We start from the raw sequence: 13,261 nt of genomic DNA, 5'->3' as shown, positions 1-13,261 counted from the left end.
TCTGCTACTCACAGTTCAGCAACTTCCTGTTCCTCCTCCCAGGCCTCCTTGTGTGTTAGCTGACTGCTTCCAGTGCTCTTACATGTCCAAATACGCTCACTGTATCTTTCCAAGCGGGCTTCATACTCTCTGTCAGCAGTGGCTCAGGAAAACAACAGTCAAGCAACAAAGAACTAACACACACTCAGAAAATCTGTGTCTATAGAAAAACAATTCATGCATCCTTTGTATAATGTAGTGCAAGATAAAATAAGAATGGAATCTGTTGAAGTTATAAATCCAAAGTGTAATCATAATTGAAGCACAACAGCTAGCTACATTTTACAACCAAATAATAATAATGGGGCTGCTTAGTTGGCTCAATGATTGAAGACACTGCTACCAAGCCTGGTGACCTGAGTTTGACCCCTAAGGAAAGAACTGACCCCAACAAGCTATCCTTTCACCTCCATATATAAATAAACTGTTGTAAAAAGAAATTTTAATATTTTGACACAAATGAACTCACCAAGGTTTCATTTCACAATTTTTGCTAAAAATTAAAAAGAAAATTGTAAAAAGCCAGTCATGGTTACACATGGCAAAAGACAAATTAAATACAAGTCATGGGGTTGGAGAGATGGCTCAGCTGGCTGCTCTTCCAGAGGACTCAGGTTCAATTCCCAGCACCCACATGGCAGCTCACAATTGTCTGTAGCTCCAGTTCCAGGATATCCAACCCCCTCAGATATATATACATGCAGGTCAAACACCAATGCACATAAAAATAAATAATTTAAAAATAAAATAAAATACAAGTCATGAGGAAAAGACTTTTTTAGACAAGGGTCTTTTACTTGTAACTAGCTGGCTGACAGTGAGCTCCAGCTGGGACAGTGGGAAAGCTGCTGCAGTGTATGTATGGCACTATGCTATGCTATTCTCTTTTCCTACCTCAAGCAGGAAGTGAATAAAGCCACGAATCGAAAGCAAATCTACATGTCCCTCCCTTCCAAGTGCTAAAGGCATGCACCACCATATCCGGCAGGAATAAGGATTTAAGATTCACAAGTGAAACTGTAGCACAACACAAAGTTTATTTCACAGGGGCTGGAGAGATGGTTCAGCGGTTAAGAGCACTGACTGCTCTTCTAAAGGACCAGGGTTAAATTCCTAGCACCCACATGCAGCTTACAACTGTCTGTAACTCCAGTTCCAGGGGACCTGACATCCATAGCAAAATACCAATGCACATAAAATAAAAGTAAAAAAAAGTAAAAAGTTTATTCTACAGGGGCTGGAGTGATGGCTCATCAATTAAGAACACTAACTGCTCTTGCAGAGAACTCAGATTAGGTTCCCAGCACCCACACGGTAGCTCACAACCATCTGTAACACCTGTGTACCTCCTTCTGACCTCAGACTCCAGGCACGTATGTGGTACATAAATACACATGCAAGTGAAACAATAAATCTAAAAACAGACTTTAAAAAATCAGTCTACAATAAGATAAGATGACCACATCCCACAGGCAACTTGGGGTAAATGCAGACTAGTGACTCATTTGCCACCAGCCCTGATATCTACCTTGGAAACAAACACCTGTTCCTTCCTAAGGCTTGAAAAACAAATTTCAGGCTGGAACTGTCGCTCAGTGGTAGGGTCTCTGACTAGACATACACCAGACTTTCTGTTCAATTCCAGTATTGCAAGACAAAATAATTAAGTCAATTGCATGAACTCCTAAACATGGCTTTGATATACTATTTATTCCAGTCTTCTGAAAAACACTAACTTCATCAAATCCCAGCACCTAGGAGGAAGAGGCAGGAAGATCAGGAGCCCCAGGTGATCCTCAGTTACACAAGGAGTTTGAGACCAACTTGGGATACATGAAATACTATCTCAAAAAAACAAAAACAAAACTAAAAGGAAAGGGGAGAATAACTGTTAAAAGGCTATGGAGTCAGTCAGTAGCCTCTAAACTCTATTTTAGGTTACCAAAAGAAGTCACTCATTCCCTCGTAACCACTCACAGAAAATGTCAATTGAGGTTTTTGTTTCAGCAACTGCTGTATATGTAATTGAGACAAAATGTCAAAGCAATTCTCAAAAGGTTAAGCAATCTATAATTGATACGGTATTTTCAAATACTAAACTATGTCATTATGCATTTACTTCTCATGACTTCAAGAACTCTTACCACAACTTGCTGCTTTATTCTCTTTAGCCTAGTAATGTTTATTTCTTTCTAAAGTACCTGACTTTGTTGGCTTAAATGAGAATGGACCTCATTAGGTTCATATATTTGAATGCTTGCTCATTACAAAGTGGCACTACGGAGCTGGGCATTGGTGGCTCACACCTTTAATCCCAGCACTCGGGAGGCAGAGGCAGGTGGATCTCTGTGAGTTCGAGGCCAGCCTGGTCTTCAGAGCGAGTTCCAGGACAGGCTCCAAAACAACACAGAGAAACCTTGTCTTGAAAAACCAACCCCTGCCCCCCTCCCAAAAAAAAAAAAAAAAAAAAACACAACAGGGATGGAGAGATGGCTCAGCAGTTAAGAGCACTGACTGCTCTTTGGGAGACCAAGGTCCTGAGTTCAATTCCCAGAAACCACATGGTGGCTCACAACCTCTGTAATGATATCTGGTGCCCTCTTCTGGCCTGAAGGCATACATGCAGGCAGAACACTGTATACATAATAAATAAATCTTTACAAAAAAAAAAAAAACACAAAGTGGCACTACTTGAAAAGGATTAGGAAGTATGACCTTGTTGAAGAGAGTATGTTATTGGGGGTGGGCTTTGGGGTCATGACAATAATGGACTAAACCTCTGAAATTGTAAGCGAACCCCAATTAAATGCTTTCTGTTATAAGAGCTGCTGTAGTCATATGGTGTCTCTTTACAGCAATATAACACTGACCAAGACACTGATAGTCTGAAAGAAGTTGCCCAACAGCTGGGAGTTGGTGGTGCATACCTATAGTCATAGCACTTGAGAGGCAGAGGCAGAGGCAGAGGCAGTTGGATCTCTGTGAGTTCGAGGCCAGCCTGGTCTAAAGTGAGTTCCAGGAAACCAAAGGCTGTTACACAGAAACCCTGTCTTGTGGGGTTTAAATAGCATAACTAAAGGGGCTGTATAGATGACTATGTGGTAAAGAGCACCTGTTGCAAAGGACCTAGGTTCAGCTCCCAGAATCCAAGTTCACAACCATCTATAGAGTTCCAGGAAACCCAACACTAGACATGCAGGCGGTGCACATACACACACAGGAAAAACACCCATACACATAAATTAAAAAACAAAGAAACAAGAAACCCATGTAACTAAAGATGGACACGGTGGTACACATAGCGAATTCTAGGACAGCTAGGGCTGAATAGTAAGACCCAATCTCAATTAAAAAACAAACAAAAACCAAGCAAACAAGCAAATAGGGCTAGAGAAATGACTCAATGATGCAGAGCACTGATTGCTCTTACATAGGACCCAGGTTCAATTCCTAGCACCCACACAGCATCTCATAACTGTCAGTAATTACATTCCCAGGGGATCCCACCCTTTCTTCAGCCCTCCATGGGTAACATGCACACACATTTATGCAAGTACACACTCAGACACATAAAATAAATCTAAACGCAGCAACAACACACACACACACACACACACACACACACACACACACACATATATATATATATATATATCAAACCTAATTGTAATAAACTAATGTTCTAGCAAGAGTGTCTTTCTTATGGTACTACCCTATCAAAGAATATCCCAGATTCAAAGGTATAGTACAATAATGCTATCTACGATAATGATAACATTCAATCATTAAACGCATGTGTTATCTGCAACTTCCAGTTTTCTTTTTTTAAGATTAAAAAAATTGTGTGTGTGCATGTCTGTGAATGTGTGAATGAAAGCATGCTATGTATGTGTAGTACCTACAGAAGACAGAAGAGGGTATTATATTCCCTGGGAGCTGGATTTACACCCAGTTGTGAGCATGCAATCTGGGGTCCTCTGGTAGGGCCTCAAGTACCAGCCCTTTTGTTTTTGAGACAGGGTCTCCTTGTACCCAGGCTGGCCTAAAACCCTCTTTCCTCCTGCCTCAGTTTCAGAATGCTGGGATTACAGCCATAAGCCACACGAGTCAGCTACCACCGTTTTCAATGAAGAGTACAAAGTACCTTCAAGAACACACTGACTCACTGCTTTAAAATAGAAAAATGTGCTGTAACTATACATGAAATCAAAATAAAGAGAAAAATGAATCTTGTTAAAAATATAACCATAAATATAAATTGAGGAGTGGTAATACTTCAAATACAGCTGTTGCTCAACCATACATCAGCTCTCTCTCCTCTACAGAACCACTAATAGCCTCATAAAGAAACATGCCAACCAGTCAGCCAGTCTCTCTAAACCACCCTCAAAGTGTTTCCACTTCTGGAAATTTCCAGAAGAGCAATTCCCTCTAAATATGATCCTTTTTAAAGAAGTCCTCTGGTAAAATGGTCTAAATACTGGTATAGGAAATTCTAAAAGAAAGCTTATTAAATACATACCATTTAAAATAATTCAGGTTTCAGTTTCATTAAGAAAATGTCCATAGGACTAGGAAAATGGTACTATGATGGTGCCCACCTAGCATGTTCCACAGTGTATACCATGGCATACACATAACCACACACCCACTCCCACCAGACAATAAATAAACAACAAACAAAGCCTTTGTTAATAGTTCTAAATTACAGGGCTATGGCCATTTTTTTGAATGGCTCAATATACCCCTTAGACTTGGAATTTATCTTTTATGAAGTATTTATTATACTGCACTAGAATCAGAATGAAAAACAAAATCCACCTCTGATAATATTAGTATTACCATACATAGTTCAAAATCAATAACTAGGTGTGGTTCCATAATCCTATGATTCAGGAGGCGGAGGTAGGCAAATCTCTGTGAGTTTAAGAACAGCTTAGAATACATATGAGTTCCAGGCCAACCAGTGCTACATACATAGTAAGAGCCCTGCCTCAATAAAAAAATAAATAGATAAATGAATGAATGACATATAGAGAGACTATGTTAGAGCTCCAGAAGTAAACTTTTACTCTCTGACACCATGGAAATTGCTTTAAAAAATATGGTACCTTTGAAATAATGTACTTAGTAGAGCTAAATACACCTTACATCATCTAATTACATCTTATATCACAAACTGATGGAGTAGACTAATACTTCAGTAAATGGGGGAGGGGTGCTAGAGAGATAGATGGCTCAGCAGTTAAGACCACTTGATGTCCTTGCAAAGGATCTAGGATTAGTTCTCAGTGACAACCATCTATAGATACACACATGGTACATATACATACATGTAGGCAAAACACTCATGCACATAAAATACATAAATCTTTAAAAAGATTAATTCAATTTAAATCAAAAGAGGAGTTGGGGCATGGTGGTACAAGACTACAATCCTAGCAACCAGAAACCCCTCACTTGGGAGGCTAAAGCAGAGTTAAAGAACTCAAGGACAACATGGGCTGTGTCACAGACACTACAGCTCAGTAGTACAGCTAGCACTTAAGTTAGCACATGCAAGGCCTTGGTTTCCATCCCTGGTATCACAATTCCTTGTTCTTCCCTTAATTTATTTACAATGACATGGCTGAAGGAGCACTAGATTGCAATCCCAACTCTCATCATTTACACTCAGAGTGCATGACCTTTAACACACCAACTTCAATTCTCTCAGGCCCACTCAGCAAGCAGACAGGAGACCTAGACACCTCTAAGACTCATTTCAGCTCAGAGACGATACGGCATACCTGATCAAAAATACCTACATGGAGGCCAGGCATCAGCAGTGTACTCCTTTAATCCCAAAACTTAGGAGGTAGAGACAGGCAGATCTATGTGAGTTTAAGGCCACTCTGGTCCACATAATGAGTTCCAGACCTGACAGGGCTATACTGTGAGAGAAAGAAAAAGAAAAAGAGAAAAAAAATAAAAAGCCTACACCGGCTATAGTCAACAGTGAGGTTAAGTGCAGAGAATCTGGGTTCAATTCCCAGCATCTACATGTCAGCTCACAATCATCTGTAACTCCAGTTCCAGTGGATCCAATCCTCTCTTTTGACCTCCCGAGAGGAACCAGAAACACAAATGGTACACAGATACACATACAGACAAAACATCCATACAGATAAAATTAAGGTGAACACTATGATTCAGAACTGATGCTAACTAAAATGAAGGTGTCCTGGCTGCTGTTGGGGTTAAGGGTTATAAGCCCAGCTTTGGGGGGGGTGATCACCTGAACCAAAAAGTTCAAAGCCAGCCTCAGTAATTTTAATGATGCCCTGACTTAAAATAAAGACAGAGGGCTATGGATGTAGGTGCAAGGCCCTAGGTGCAATCCCCCAATATGGAGGAGTGGAAGGGGAGTGAAATTATCCTAATGATTCAAAACACTACGTTAAAGCCAAGATGAAGCTGAGCAGGTGGACATCAGCAATCCCCACACTTGGGAGGTTGAGGGAGGGGAACTGGGCATTCAAGGTCAAGCTTCCAAAACATAAGTTAGAAGTCATCCCAAGCTACAAGAAAATTAAATGTGAATGAAGCAAGGGCCAAGAGTAAATTGAAATAGTTCACCAGAACCCTTTCTGATCTACAGGTACAGCAGAAATCACAACAAAGGTCTAGTCTTTTCAAAGGAAACGGGATGATAAAAGTAGCAGTACATGTAAGTTTGATACGGAAACCTTTCTTTTTTAAAAAACAAGCTGACAGGCGGTGGTGGCAGGTGGATCTCAGTGAGTTCAAGAACAGCCTGGTCTACAGGGCAAGTTCCAGGGCAGCCAGGGGTGTTAGACAGAGAAACCCTCTCTCAAAACAAAACAAAGAATAAGCCTTAAAAGATTCATCGGACATTTCCCCCACCCTGCAAAAAAGAGATACGACTTTTAATTAACAGGCTATGCTTGGTGAAGAAATCATAGCAAAGATTAGAAATGCAGAGACTTCCTAATTTAAAGCATCAGTTTCACATTCCTAAAACAAAAACGTTAAGGATGTCTCAGTATTTTTCCTACTTTTAACTGTACTGATTGATGGCACAGGCTTGTAAGGTTGACCAGGCTGAGTGAGGCAGGATTACTTCGAGCTATGCAATTGGTTCAAAGAGAGAGTGAGCATCGTAAGAAATTGTCTCAATCAATCAATCAATGAGTAAGTGAATAAATAGATTAGAAAAAGAAGGAAAGAAAGCAAGACAGCTGGAGAGGAGGGAGGAGGAAGCCGGAGGATCAGGAATGCAGGTCCAGTCTAGACTGTATACCGAGTTCGAGGCCAGTCTAATCTACACAAAGCATTCTATCAAAAAAGAAAAATGAAACTTCTAAATTTCAAACCTGTTTGTTCTCTGGAAAAGAAAAGGGCACCAGTACCATCAAGGTACCTTTCAGCTCCCTCCCACATTCAGTGGGTGAGAAGTTAATGCCAGGTTTTGTGATTTACGGTTCTGTCAGTTTATCCCTGGCCTAAAGTCCACTCCGCAGGGGAAAAACAAAACCCACAACCCTCACCGGTATGCCCGCACAGCGCAGACAAGACGCAGTGGAGGCTTGTGCAAGCCGGATCACGCGGCCGCGCCGGTACAATTTCAAAAACTTAACTTGACGGTTTCATTTATATGAGAGGAGAGAAATAAAATGCGCGTCGGAAACCCGGCTTCCCTCCCCTAGTCACTGAGGGCCCGAGGCCAAGTTGGGGAGGAGGGAATTGGAGCTGCGATCGTCACCGCGGCCCCGGGGACAAAGTAAGAGGGAAAGGATGGAGGCGCGCGGTTCCGGGAAGGACGGCTGCAGACGGCCGGGGCCGGGTGGGTTCCGGCGCGCACATCGCGGCCCGGAGAGACAGGGCCCGGGCACCGCGGCCCGCGGATGGCCCGGTGCCGTGACAGCTGCCCCGGAGCCGCGCGCGGCCCGTCCGCATCTCGCCATCCCCATCGCTCGCCCTGCGCAGCCGCGGCCGGGCGTCCACACGGCGCGGAGGAAAAGGATACTCCCGGGTGCGGAAGGCCTCCTGAGTGTGCGGGATGGTGAAGAGCGGCTCCTCTCCCGGCAGCGGCTTCACCAGCGGGAAGGGCTTGCGGCCCAGCAGCGGCGCCATCGCGGCGGCGGCGGCGGCGGCGGGGACGGAGCGCCGGAGGCTTGGCCGCTCCGCCGCGCAGAGCTAGGCCCCGGCGGCTCCGAGCGGGCGAGCGAGCAGGCGGGCGAGCAAAGCGCCTGGCTCCCGGGGCGATGGGGGAGGGGAGGGGTGAGAGGGCGGCGCGAACTCCGGCTTCCCTCAGAGCTGGCGGGACCGCGCCACGGCCATGGGAGCCAGAGGGACGACGCGAGGGGAGGAAACCGAGAGGTTCTCCTCGCTCCTTCCGGCGGCTTTCACCTCACGCCGATCTCCGCCGCGGCGGCCTCTAGTCACGACTCCTCTCTAGCGGGCACGGGAGGAAATTATTGAAAAATGGCGGGAGATTCCCTTCCTCCCCCCGCTGCCGGGCCAGCGCACACACTAACTTGCTCCTCCGTGGCGCCCTGGGACGGACGCTCCCACAGGCGGAGGGCTGGTCGCCGTTCACAGCCTATTGGCTCAGAGCGGCTGCCGCTCCGCGCCCCGGGCCCGCCCCCCGGGCCCCAGCCGTGTAGTTTGGTTGCGGCGCACTAGAGGGCAGTCTGGAGAGGTGAAAGGTCACGTTATGTAAGAGCCCGTGACTGGCGTGCCCGCCTCCAGTGGCGGACTTAAAAAGTAATGGCACAGTGAGGAAGGGGGGAGGACGAAGGTGGAGGACTCCAAGAAGTCAGAGCAGAAAGCCCTGTCACAGACACAGACATTGCGCCATCTGTCACCGACGGCGACACCGACATCCGGGCACCCACTGTCCGTGTGGCGCGCCGGAAGGGGGAGGGGGAGCGCGCGGCCAGGGGCTTTGTCTTTCCACTCGAGCTCCGCCCCCTTCTTAAAGGGGCCGTGCTCGGCCACGCCCGGGAAAACGCGGGTGGAGCTGTGCTGGGCGGGAAGTAACTGAGGCCCTCCCCAAACGTTAGGCTTTAGGGCGACTGGGAGCCCAATCTCGCTCAACCATCGATGTTGTCGCGAAACGGGTGTTAGCAGTTGGCCTGTTTCTAAGGAATTACAGGCAAGGGTAATGTAGAAGTTTCTTTTAAAATGTGTGCAAGAAGGGGCTGGAGAGATGGTTCAGCAGTTAAGAGCACTGGCTGCTCTTGCAGAGGACCCGGGTTTGATTCCCAGAACCCACATGGTAGCTCACAACTGTCTGTAACTCCAGCTCCAAGAGATCTGACACCTTCACGGTAATGCACATAAAATAAATGAGTTAAATAAATTAAAAAAAAGAAAAATTAAAGAACGTTAGTTGGGAGGGGAGGAGGGGAAGGAGTGGGAGCTAGGATTGACATGTAAAATAATCTTTCTAATTAAAATTTAAAAATTAAAAAAATATATGTATGTGGAAGCTGCAGGGCTGGCTTAGGGGTTAAGATCCTGTACTCCTCTTTGGAGGACCCAAGTTCAGTTCCCAGAATCCATATCAGGTAGCTCAAAACTGCCTGTTACTGCAACTCCAGGAGTTCCATTCCTCTTGCCTCCTGGAGCAACAGTACAGCCCCACCATGCACGCACACACACATACACACACAATTTCAAAACAAATCTTTAAAAAAAGTAAGTCAAAGTTTCTTATATGTAGTATATATGTATACATATATGTTATGTATACACACACATACATGAGGGTACATGCTTCTGAAGCCAGAAGGTCCTGAGTGATTTCTTGGTTAGCCTGGGCTACAAAGAGTCTTATAGGCCAGCCTGGGCTGAACAGCAAGACCCTGTCACAATAAATAAATAAGTAAAATTGTACTTTTTTTAGTCTTTTTTTTTTTTTTTCTGGACAGGGTTTCTCTGTGTAGCTTTGTAGGCCAGGCTGTAACTGCCTGGAACTCCAGAAAGATACACCCATGCGACCCTGTATGCATAGCCCCCATATACATAATTAAAAATAAAAGAGGTCTAAAGAGATGGCTTAAAGCTAAGAACATATACTGGCATATGGCTTTAATCCCAGAACTCTGGAAGTGAAGACAAGCGAATCTTTGAGTTTGAAGCCAGCCTGGTGTATAGACAAAGTTCCAGGATTGCCAGGGCTACACAGAGAAACCCTGTCTTGAATTAAAAACAAACAAGAAAATAGACTGCTCTTGCAGAGGGTCTGAGTTGAGTTCCAGTATCCACATGGGATGGCTCACAACTGCTTGTTACTCCAAAGCCAGTCCAGTGTCCCCTTCTGGACTCTGAAGGTACACGCTCGCACGCTCAGGCACACACACACACACACACACACACACACACACACACACACACACTGCACATAATTTAAAAATAAGTGCATAGTGAGACTCTAAAATCAATAATAACAATAATAAATTTAAACTTACAGGGCTGGAGAGATGGCTCAAAGTTAAGTTTGCTCTTCCAGGGGATCAGAGTTCCAGTACCCAAATGGAGGCTCACAAAAGTCTGTAACTCCAATCCCAGGAGATATGACATCCTCTTGTGGTCTCTCTGGGCATTGCACACATACGGGGCACAGACAGACAAGACATACATACACATAAAATAATAGGCTGGGAGAGATGTGGATTTGACACCTAATGCTTGTGGAGATCAGAATCCCAGCACTGGGGAGGAGAGGCAGGCAGATTTGTGAGTTTGAAGCCAGTCAGGACTTTGGCCTGTCTTAAAAGTGGGGGTGGGGGAGCAGGGAGAGAGAGAAGGAAAGAAGAAATAAAAACAAAAAAGGAAAAGCAAAGAAAAAGGTTATTACTTGTCGGGGCAGAATTTTGGTGTATTGCCTCAGACTCACAGGCATGCTGCCTCAGTCTCTCCAGCTGCATCAGCTTGAGGGCTTCATTGCCTTCTGAAGCTCTTCCTCTAGTTGTTCCCAGCCCATCCCCTTCCAGTCAACTACCAGGCCTTTTGATCAATGCTTACTTACTATTAGCATATATTATTTATCTGTATTAGATAATAATGGGTTTTATCATAACATTTTTACACATCTGTCGTGTCTTTATATTTATCATTTCCTTATTTGGCGGGGAGCATAGGTGCTACTGTGCATATGAGAAGATCAGAGGACAGGAGTCAGAGGACAAGGTCATTTGGCAGGAATCAGTTCTCTACTTCCACCACCCCACCGAGCCATCTTGCAGGCTCGTAGTATATGTATATATTTGATCACACTCCCTCCCATTACCCTTTCTCAAGCCCCTCCCCTCCTGCTCCTGCTGATTCTTCTTCTTCTTTTTTTGGTTCTTCAAGACAGGGTTTCTCTGTGGCTTTGGAGGCTGTCCTGGAACTTGCTCTGTAGACCAGGCTGTCCTCCAACTCAGAAAGATCTGCCTGCCTCTGCCTCCCAGGTGCTGGGATTAAAGATATGTGCCACCACTGCCCAGCTCCGAGTCTGAACTAAAACCACTATCATCCCTTGCTACTTTTAGGTTGGGTTTTGTACTGTTGTCTTTGGTTTTTTCCTTTCTGTACAGTTTTTGGATGTGTATGACACAATGGCTGCTTTCAGGAGCACAGGTCATTTACAGGAGCATGGACAGCTTACCAGTTACTACACCACTGAAGATGCTTCTAGCTTCCCCAGCAGCCATTGACTCTTCTAGATCCCCAGGGAGGGCCAGGGCCTTTGAGTCCCTCCCCATCTATGACAAAACATTGATGGGCCCACACTTCTGAAGGTATTATGCAGTCACAACTCAAGGCTTTTGTTTTATTTTTGAGACTGTTTCTTAGCCAGGCAGGCCTCTACTTACTGTGTAACTGAAACAATGGCCTTGAACCTCTGGTCACCACCACCCAGAGATGGGCTCAAAGGTGTGCTGTGCTCAGTTTCTGCTGTTCAGGGGTTCAGGTGCAGGGCTCCATGCATGCTAGGCAAGCTCTCTACAAGCTAAGCTACATCCCCGTGCAAGAATATTTTAAAATCATAATTTTAGCATGCTTACTCATCTAATGTATCCTCTCTCCCATTTGAATAAACAAATTAATACTAAAGGACAGAGATTAAAGTTGGCAGTTCCCAGGCATTCTCTACAGACCTCCTCCTGTGTCCATTCCCAGTCAGCAGTCACTGGGTTCCTGCTGGGAAAAGCACCATTTAGAGATGCCCATCCATTGGTTTTCCTCATGCAGTCAGTCCCTCACAGGACATGGACCAAGCCTAGGGCTTGCCTTGTGCTCTGCCCCATGGAGCAGTCCTGTCACCCATTCATTCCACATGGGTCCCTTCACAGAAAGCAGTTCAGCTTCCACCTGGTCCCTTCCTGTCTGTCCCATTGGTATCTCAGCCAAAACATCTCAAAGCTGGGGCATGGTGTTGAGACTGTACACTTTGAGAACATGAGAAGTAGAGGAAAGAAGATAGGAGTTCAAGGTCATCCTAAGCTGTGTAGCAAGTTGGCAGCCAGCCTGGGCTACCTGAGACTCTGTCTTAAAAACAAATGGCACACACCTTCCACCCAGCACTCAGGAAGCAGAGGCAGACACATTTCTGAGAGTTCCAGGACAACCTGGTCTATATAGTAACTAGATCAGCCAGGACTATATACCAAGACCTTGCCTCAGAAAAACAAGCTAAACCAAATAGGACAAAGAGAACAAACTAGGGTTGGTGAGGTAGCTCAGAGGTAAAGTACTTCCTGCCAAACCCAAGGCCATGTATTCACTTCAATCCCTGGGACCTGCATATTAGGAGGAGGGCTGGCTCTTCAAGTTGTCCCCTGACTGTCACACACAAAGAATGAATGAATGTAGTCTACGATCGTTTATACCCTTGCCCACCTTCCTCCTAATTCTGTAGGCACGACTTGCACCTCTTTCTTATGTGGCAGTTAGCAGCCAGGGGGCAGCCAGATGATGTCCAGTCTACAGTAGCTAGTTCCCTTTCTTGCCTTCCTAACAGTCTCCTACTTCTGGCTTAAACCATATTATAATGACTTTCTGGTTTAAGTTTTCTCTGGAAAGGGGGCAGCAAAATGGCACAGCAGGTACTTGCTATGGAGTCTGAGGACCTGAGCCTGGTTCCTGGACCCAGAAAGTGAACTGACTCTGCAGGCTGTCCTCTGACTTTCTTCCACTATCTCATTATATTTCATGCCCACATATGCAC

General features: G+C 45.2%; 1 protein-coding gene across 1 annotated transcript in view; it reads right to left on the bottom strand.

Moving 5' to 3' along the window:
• Baz1b (bromodomain adjacent to zinc finger domain 1B) overlaps positions 1 to 8,175 on the bottom strand; it is a 60,939-nt gene extending 52,764 nt beyond the window's left edge. The window contains exons 1-2 of the mRNA XM_027416175.2: positions 8,069 to 8,175; positions 13 to 129 (exon numbers count right to left, since the gene is read on the bottom strand). Coding sequence (XP_027271976.1) covers positions 13 to 129; positions 8,069 to 8,175 — 224 coding nt within the window. The remainder of the gene's footprint in view (positions 1 to 12; positions 130 to 8,068) is intronic.
• Between the last annotated feature and the right edge of the window lie 5,086 nt (positions 8,176 to 13,261).

This window comes from Cricetulus griseus, chromosome 4 (genome assembly GCF_003668045.3).
Source record: "Cricetulus griseus strain 17A/GY chromosome 4, alternate assembly CriGri-PICRH-1.0, whole genome shotgun sequence".
Classification (NCBI taxonomy): Eukaryota; Metazoa; Chordata; class Mammalia; order Rodentia; family Cricetidae; genus Cricetulus; species Cricetulus griseus.
Note: the sequence above shows the minus strand (reverse complement) of the source record. Positions and strands in the feature narration are given on the sequence as shown.